The sequence below is a fragment of the Propithecus coquereli genome, unplaced genomic scaffold (assembly GCF_000956105.1).
Source record: "Propithecus coquereli isolate 6110/MARCELLA unplaced genomic scaffold, Pcoq_1.0 Scaffold59, whole genome shotgun sequence".
In the NCBI taxonomy this organism is placed as follows: Eukaryota; Metazoa; Chordata; class Mammalia; order Primates; family Indriidae; genus Propithecus; species Propithecus coquereli.
In genome coordinates this window covers 7,367,183-7,376,065 of record NW_012151840.1, presented here as the reverse complement: position 1 = coordinate 7,376,065, position 8,883 = coordinate 7,367,183, and the positions used below count along the sequence as shown (strand labels likewise).

The 8,883-nt window shown below is 36.6% G+C and overlaps 1 protein-coding gene across 1 annotated transcript; it reads left to right on the top strand.

Annotated features, from left to right (window-relative positions):
• The first annotated feature begins 6,119 nt into the window (after nucleotides 1–6,119).
• On the top strand, nucleotides 6,120–7,263 carry LOC105821984 (vacuolar protein sorting-associated protein 45-like). Its single transcript, XM_012658886.1, has 2 exons — nucleotides 6,120–6,390; nucleotides 7,036–7,263. The coding sequence occupies exons 1-2, from the start codon at nucleotides 6,298–6,300 to the stop codon at nucleotides 7,225–7,227; spliced, it is 285 nt and encodes a 94-aa protein (XP_012514340.1). The 5' UTR covers nucleotides 6,120–6,297; the 3' UTR covers nucleotides 7,228–7,263.
• The last annotated feature ends 1,620 nt before the right edge of the window (nucleotides 7,264–8,883 follow it).

The following is an 8,883-nucleotide window of genomic DNA, read 5'->3' as shown; positions in this document are numbered from 1 at the left end:
TGGCGTCAGGATAGCTCACTGCAACCTCAAACTCCTGGACTCAAGAGATCCTCCTGCTTCAGCCTCCGAAGTATCTGGGACTATAGGCTCATGCCACCATGCCCAGCTAATTTTTTTCTATTTTTAGTAGAGACAGGGTCTCACTCTTGCTCAGGCTGGTTTTGAACTCCTGACCTCAAGCAATCCTCCTGCCTCAGCCTCCCAGAGTATTAGGATTACAGGTGGGAGCCACCGTACCTGGCCTCTATTTTCTCATTTTTAAAAAGGGGATAACACATTTTAAAACAATAGTACATGATAAATATATACAATTTTTATTTTTCAATTAAAAATAAATAAAATTTTAAAAAATAAAAAGATAACAGCAATATTTGTGTCTTTGAGTTGTGAGAATAACACACAGAAGGTACTTAGCACATGGCCCAAACACATGTACATTCAGATGGACAGATTTGCTGTCAATAGTAATCAGAGATGAATGGAAATTGCAATTAGATTTCCATCCCTCAAACTTTAGATGTGACTTTATATTACTTAATCAAATCTTCCAAATTATGTTTGCTGATTTGAATCTTACAGTAATTACTTTTATCTAGTCTTTAAAAAATGAAAAAATTATATAGCAGTCAATTCATGCCACAACTCAATAAGATTTAAAGCTGTAAACAGATTAAATCCAACACTAAACAAACATTTTGTAATCTATTTTGGCCAAAACAATGAATTCACCCCCATTCCTGTAACCATTACTCGGGGCCAGCACCCAGTGTTACAGTCTCTTAGGTATTGGTACCTTCGTGGTGATCCAAGGGCGCCCTCTGTCTGAGTGCTAAAAATATCCAAAACCAAATTAAATACTTTATAAAAGCTGATGCTTTCTCAAGTAAATTCTTAATGAACAGTTCTATGAAACTGATCCTCTCTTTAATCACTGCTGGCAGATAGTCAGGATAAAAACAAATGTCATATCATTTGTTACAACAGCACCAGAACGGTTTACACTTCTGTAATTTAAGTGGGAATTTGGAAAGAAATTTCATGATTTTTTTTTTCAGAATTTATTCCATATCATTCAATAAAATTATTGGCATGAATCACCTAGATAAGTTTATTGATCTCTTTTTTTGTTCTCCTGGGGTAAAACTCTGTACTTTATTTAACATGCTATTGCAGCAGTTTGCCCAGTAATGAGTATCACTGACATTAAATATTTATTGGGTATCCTCTGTGTGCAGGACATAACACTAGGTGAAAAGGATGGAAAAAAACCATTCTCTATCTTTAAAGAAACTACAATCTAGTTTCTAAAACAAGATGTGTAAAAAGGATGTATACAAAGAAACATATAGTAAAATACCCACTGAAAAATATGCTTCTCTCAACTTGCTGCTCTGTGTAACCTTGAGAAAGTTATTCAATTTCTCTGAACCTCAGTTTATCTGGAATATAAAAATAATACCCGCCTCAAAGGAAAGCTGCAAAGGTTAATTGAGATATTTGTAAAGGTCTCAGCACATAGTAAAAGTTCAACAAAAGTGGCTGTTATTATTTATTACTATTACTAAAAGAAGAATCTTGAACGATGATGTCCTATATTAAAGAAATTTTATTTGCTTTAAAAGAGAAGATGGGCAAATAAAATATTTTGTGTCTATTTTTGTTTCTAGTTAAGAAAAACAGTGATCTTTATCAAATGCTTGATCAAGTCAATAATGAGCCATTTCTAAAGGAATTATTTCAATATAAAAAATATTACACCCAATGTTCCTTTACTACAAATGAAATTTAAGGAGTTACAAGAATATGAATTTTCTGGTACTTACTTCATATGGCTTGCCTGTTCTCTTGAAACATCATCTAAGATGTTAAAAGTAATTTAATCACATTTATGCTGATCTACATACCTAACAGCAAAAGCAGCCCAAGAACAGAATCCTATTCATAAAAAGGATCTTAACAATAGTCCAGTTTGATCTTTTTTTTAAGGAATAAGAACTTATTATGTATCTCCTTTATGAGGTATTTTGAAATTCATTTTATGAATTTTAATAATTTTTCAGGGAGGCAAGCACATGACAAATATTTTTATATTCATTTTGTAGGTGGGGAAACTTATAAATAGTAAAACTAAGCACAGTTGAAATTATTTGCTAAGAAAAATTAATGAAAGCTAGGCTAAAGACTACATGTATTATCCCATTTCTCACAGATAAATGTTATTTTCTCCATTTACAAATGAGGAAACTGAGGCACAGAGAGGTTATATAACTTGCCACAAGTCACATAGCCAGCGCATAGCAGAATCAAATCCAGGCTGGCTGATTCCAGAGCCTGCACTTTAGAACTCTATATTATATTCTTCCTATTACTTAAAAATAACAATTTTCTTAAATATCCATGAGTATATACTGACACAAATAAATGATTGAATAAATAAATGGGAGAGAAGGGACACCTCTTTATAAAAGATTCCAACTAATAAATGTAGAAGAAATGAGGAAAATAATTACCATTAGGTAAACTCCAATTGTTGCAGGCAAGAACCATCACAACAGCTAAAATTAGCAGGTGAAAGTATGATGAGAAACAGGATATTTTCATAGCCTCAACACATCTCTCCACATGACATATATTAATTATAAGGAGAAAAATAGTAGGTTTACAGTGGAGAAACCCAGCAGACACCATCTAAACCAAGTGATCAAAGTTAACATCACCAATAGTAGCATATATCAACATTATGTACCTCAAGATATTGAGAAGGGTACATCACTTCTGTGATATTCCTGCCAAAAATGCAGAAACTCAATCTAATAATAAGAAAACACTGGGCTGGGTGAGGTGGCTCACGCCTGTAATCCTAGCACTTTTGGAGGCGCAAGCAGAAGGATTGCTTGAGGCCATTTGAGAACAGCCTGAGGGAGAGCAAGACCTGTCTCCACAAAAAACAGAAAAATTATCTTGGTGTGGTGGCATGGGCCTGTAGTCCCAGCCACTTGAGAGGCTGAGGCAGGAGGATCCCTTGACTCCAGGAGCTGGAGGTTGCAGTGAGCTCTGATGATGCCACTGCACTCTACCCAGGGCAACAGAGTGAGACACTGTCTCAAAAAAAAAAAAAAGGTTAAAAGGCATGTCTATCTTTTGATTTCTCATAATTAAAGCTGATATTTATTGAGCATTTACTATGTGCCAGGCGCTAAGTAAAATGCTTGTCTGCACATTATTTCATTTAATTTTCACAATTTCATGAGGTAGGTTATATTATTACCATCTATAAGATAAGGAAACGGTTAGAAAGGTTAAGAACGTTACACAAAGACTGGTTGTATGGCACAAGCAACACTGCCATTCTTTCTCCATGTATTTTTTCAATTGCTATCAAGTAAGAGATCTAATTAACTTCAGTTTCATTGAATTTCATCTTTACTACCCTCCTATCCAGGATTTGAGAAGTGTTAACATGAAGCAATAAGGATTATGGTAAATAGAGAATTAATAATCTAAGATAATTAAGAGCTGGCCATATTGTTATTATAATTATACTGAGTCTTATTTGTCCATCCTTTTATATTAAAGCTTTGAGTTCTGATGGGGGAAAAGCATGATTCTGAATAAATATAAAATGAGCAGTTAAACCTCTCAACAGTATTATACATACTATTAGGAGGAAGTTGAAGTACATGTAATTACTTGGATAATCATTCCTGAGCATTTAATTTACACACATCCTTATAAGCCTAAATAATATGTACAAATGTAAATACTGCATTTTTTAACTTCCTGTTTTCTATTGTTAAAGCACTGATTTCTTGGACCCTGTGAAAACAATTTTTCAAGTAACTGCAATGGAAGCTTTTATAATTAATGTAATTATTCATATCTGAAGGATGTCATGATTTTTTAAATTTTATATGTTTATTATTGAAAATATTTATTACAGTTTATTTACACCCTAAATAAAAGATAAGAAAGGCACTTCATGCTGCCTTCTGTCTCTTGCCTACAACAAAATAAGTAACTCTGAGTTTATCCTGGATGAGTCACAAAGCAAGAGTTTGGGACTTTATTATTGGTTTTAGTTCTATTTTTAGAGGTATGGGGATACAAAAGAAGTCCTTAATTTGGAGACATTTAAAATGGTTTGTGTGGTTATCTTCAGGAAGGAAGTACACTGTCAAACTTCAGGACCATCACAGCATTCTTTAAATATATAATAATTATTTCATTCAAAATGTTCATGGTCCATATCGTATAACTCAATGTATAAAATAACACTGCCACTGACATCAGTGGAATTTTATGAGAAATAGAATGAGTTAGTAAGCCTTTTTATGTTGGCATTTTCCTCTTCCCTCAAAAAGTTATGTGTCCAAGTACAAAAAATCAAAAGGATGCAAAGTCTTTCTATTACTTACAGATTGACTATTGTCTTAAAAAGCACAAATTTCATGGACAGGCCTTTCTCTCCTCCTTGTTCTTTCTAAAAAATGCAGAAAATGGAAAAAAACTTACACCGAAGTCCAAATTATAGACAAGAAAAAGAAAAACCAAATGACTGGGAGATTGGAGGTGAATTTTCAAATATCAGTAATTTATAGAATTTGCAAGTGAGTTTTACTTTCCATTAACATTGTTTTGATGTTTTCTATAGTATATGAACATTTTAAATTGATTAGAATTTTCACACAACATTAGATTTTTTATTCACATCTTCACTTTAATATATAACTTTAGACTTTTCTTTCAAAACATATCTAAAAATTAGTAAAATGCCTAATGGAAGTTTTATTTACTTGATAGAAGAATTGAAAAAGAGAGAAAAATAAATACATTCTTCACAATTTCAGAGGTGACAAAAGTCTCTGACATTTCAAGTGGCTTCTAATCCCTCTTAAAGGATTTTAAAATTGCATATAATGTTGCATAATCTTAGCTAGATTAATGTTAAAGTGCATAATCTTAGCCAGATTAATGTAAAGATGCTATCAGTCTATTTCAATTATATACTTCTTACAATATAATGAAAGAATTTATTTGGTAATGCTTAATCTATTGATTAAACTGACCCCACAAACGCTGGTCATCATTTTGGTGGAAATATTTGCAAACATTTATGGTCACTGATTTCTTGCAGTTGCTTCTTGTTTTCGTCCTGATTTTATAATTCCTCAAAGTAAAGATGCAGAGAACAAACACCTACCCTTCTTTTCGGAAATGACACGATAGAGAGGAAACCTGTGTGGTGTAAACACAAATACAGACATTTGGAAGTTGATGGCTTCACGATTAATTTTGTTGCTTAACTTCATTGTTCATTAAGTAAAAACTTGTGAATTTTCCCTTAAAAATCCCCGCGCTAGTTTGTTTTTGCCTCGCTGAATATGTGCCCCCTACCCACTTTGGACTCTGTATACTGGGCTCTTGCCCTCGGTTTCAGAGTCATGGGTAAACCGTGCCCTGCGCCACCAGCTGGAGCCTGCGGAGTCCAATTGCCCAGGGCGCCGAACAGGTGGTCCCGGGGACAGCGAGCCCCCGTGGTCGACCCCAGCTCCAGCCCTCCTGGGGAATCTGAGGCCTCTCCCAAACCATCCCTAAAAGGTGTCCCCTTTCTTCATTCATTCAACAAATATTTGTTCAATTTCAGGGGCTCCTCTGTCTTCGGAAAACCAATTCAGATCTCACTTTGCAGCCTCAACACCGGGGCAATGTCCCTGCCTTATTAAAGACCCAATGAGGCTGGGAAGACGAATCTCGACCACAGCGTAGCAAATACCGCGTGTGATTTACTAAATGCCGTCCCTTCGGGTCCCGAGTGGCCGGGAGCATTACGCCATTTCCCTTCCCTTCCTCCCTCACTGCCAACCCTAGAGAGCTCTAATGGCAAATAGTGACCATAGCCAAGCTGTCGTTCTTGCCTCGGAGCAAGACTTATGCCAAATTCCTCATTCCGCGAGGCGCCATCCTCTTCCCCAAGCCAGCAGGAAGGCTTTAGGCCGCGGTGGGGCCTCCAGGACCAAAGGCAAGAAAGAATCTGAGATCTGAGAGGTCAGGCCTCAAAAGACTCCGGTCGGAAGGTTGGTCGAGAATCGCAGTGTTTCAGCCGGATTTTTCCGTCCCGCGGGAAGGCTTGGCCCAGTAACCCACAGCGGAACTACAACTCCCAGCACCGTGGCTGCCCGGACTCCCGGAAGCCGGAGCCCAGCCGGGAGGAAGCAGCTGAGACCCCTCCAACAGGCGGGGGTTAACTTAGCAAGAAAAAGGGGGCGGGAAGGGCTGGGCGTCTGTCAGTTCGCCACCATGAACGTGGTTTTTGCTGTGAAGCAGTACATTTCTAAAATGATAGAGGACAGTGGGCCCGGTATGAAAGTACTTCTCATGGATAAAGAGACGGTGAGTTTGCTTTTGCTCAGTATTTGTTTGCGAAGGAACCCTTCCTCCCTTACAATAGCTAGTCCCATTCCACTATACGGTTTAGTATTTAAAGATTTTTAAATAAGGGTCAGTTCTGTGTGGATCTAAGAAGTTGTATATTAAGTCAGTTGCGATTAAAAAGGAAAAAAAGTTGTATAAAGCTTGCCCATTATGCTTTCAGTCTAAATGGCTCTAACCACTGCCCAGAGACTTAATGTACTCAGAACAATTTATTGGAATCAGATCCTTTTCTAAATAGCCTCTGCCAAGAAATTATTACTATATGAGACAGAGCACTTTGAAGACTTAGGGATAGGCCTGTTATTTCCATTCAACATTGTGTTTTTTAAGTAAAACTGTTGGTGCTTAAACTGAAATGACAGGTCATGTGTTGGTCACAGATCAAAAACAAAAAATTAAAAAAATATGTTTTTGGAAATTTATGGATTGTTCTTATTCAGAGAGGATGTTTTTCATTCTGGTACGTTACCTGTTTCAGATGTTTAGTGAATGTTATTCCATATGTTAGTATTTAAATTATCCAGCTAAGTATTAATAAAGGCTTAGATATCGCTACTTGTTTTTATTATTCTGAAATAGCATGATCTTATTCTTTTTTTTCAGACTGGCATAGTGAGTATGGTATACACACAATCGGAGATTCTTCAGAAGGAAGTGTACCTCTTTGAACGCATTGATTCTCAAAATCGAGAGACCATGAAACACCTGAAGGCAATTTGTTTTCTTCGCCCTACGAAGGTACTGCATAAACTGAGCTGCCTCCTACCCAGGCAAATGCAGAACACTCTGATCTGAAAGCATTAAGAAGGCAAAATAAATTTGTATTATCATCATTTGTGGCATCATAATTATCCTGGTTTGTCAGTGTTATAACGTTCATTCTTCTTCTTTCTGTATCTCAGTTCACCCCTTACAGCCAGTTCTTCCTTCAAGATGTCTTTTAGGTTCACAGGTATTCCCAAAGCCACCAAGGAACTACTCTTAACAGACATCCACATCATTTTATTCCTGAATTAACCTCCATACCTGTCACGCTGAACACCATTGCCACTTAATCTTATATATAGCTATCAGCATTTTCAATCATTTTATTCACATCTATGCTCAGGAACCTATAGTGGCTCAATTTTACTTCCATGGTTAAATCTATATTTAGCCCAGCAGTCAAAGTCTTCCTTTAGCTGGTTTGGTCTGCCCTTATGTATCCAGCTTTCCTGTGTCCCAACTCTGCTCCTCCAATATGTCCAAATAGGCCTTTTTGTCATCCTTCTACATGCTCATTCCTATCCTTTATTTGTTTGTTCTCTTCCCCTAATTTCTTTCTTTCTTTTTTTTTAAATTTCAGAATATTATAGGAGTACAAACGTGTTGGTTACATAAATTGCTTTTGTACAGTTTGAGTCAAAGTTATAAGTGTGCCCATCACCCAGATAGTGTGCATTGTACCTGTTAGGTGTGAATTCATCCATTCCCTCCCCCCACCCCCCGCCACCTACTTGATTTCCATTGAGTTTTACTTCCATATGTGCACGTAAGTGTTGATCAATTAGTTCCAATTTAATAGTGAGTATATGTGGTGTTTGTTTTTCCATTCTTGTGATACTTCACTTAGAAAAATGGTCTCCAATTCCATCCAGGTTGTTACAAAAAGTATTAGTTCACCATTTTTTATGGCTGAGTAGTACTCCATGGTATACATATACCACATTTTATTAATCCACTCATGTATTGGTGGGCACTTCTTCCCCTAATTTCTTTAGTCATTTGTCCGTTTTGTCCATCACCTTCTAAATCTTGCTTGAGTCTCTCCTTCTTTAAAAATCCTTTCCTGTTTCAATCTTATATATGTATATTCTCTTGCTTCATATTCATTTTCTTCAACTCCAGTGCATTTTTACCATGCTGGTACATTATGTATTTTCTAAAATGCAAATCTGATTATGTCACTCCTGCTTGAAATCCTTGAATGACTTATTATTGCTTTTATGGTAAAGACAAAATTCCTTAATTGTGGCCTGCAAGGTCCCGTGTGGTCTAGTTCTACCATTTCTCCAGCCTCATTTCAAACCATTCCCCCTTTTGCACTCTGCACCTTAGTGGTACTAATCTTTCGGTCTGCTAGATTTCCTTTGTTCTATCATGCCACAGAACCTTAGCATAGGCTCCTCCCTCTGCCTGGAACTTCTTCACTTCCTCAAGCAAACCTTGCGTGATTTTGCTGACCAGGTCAACCCACTCTTATAAGTGCTCACAGCACTATTTTTTCCCCTAATGCTTGTCATGGTTGAAGATATATATAGTTTGTGTGATTATTATCTATCTCACCTACCAGCAGTAAGCTCCATGAAAACAGAAATGGTATCTCTTTTTTCTCACTCTTATATTCCCAATGCCCGCTGCTATACAATGGACACTCAATAAATAGTTGTTGAATTAATGAATATATGTTGT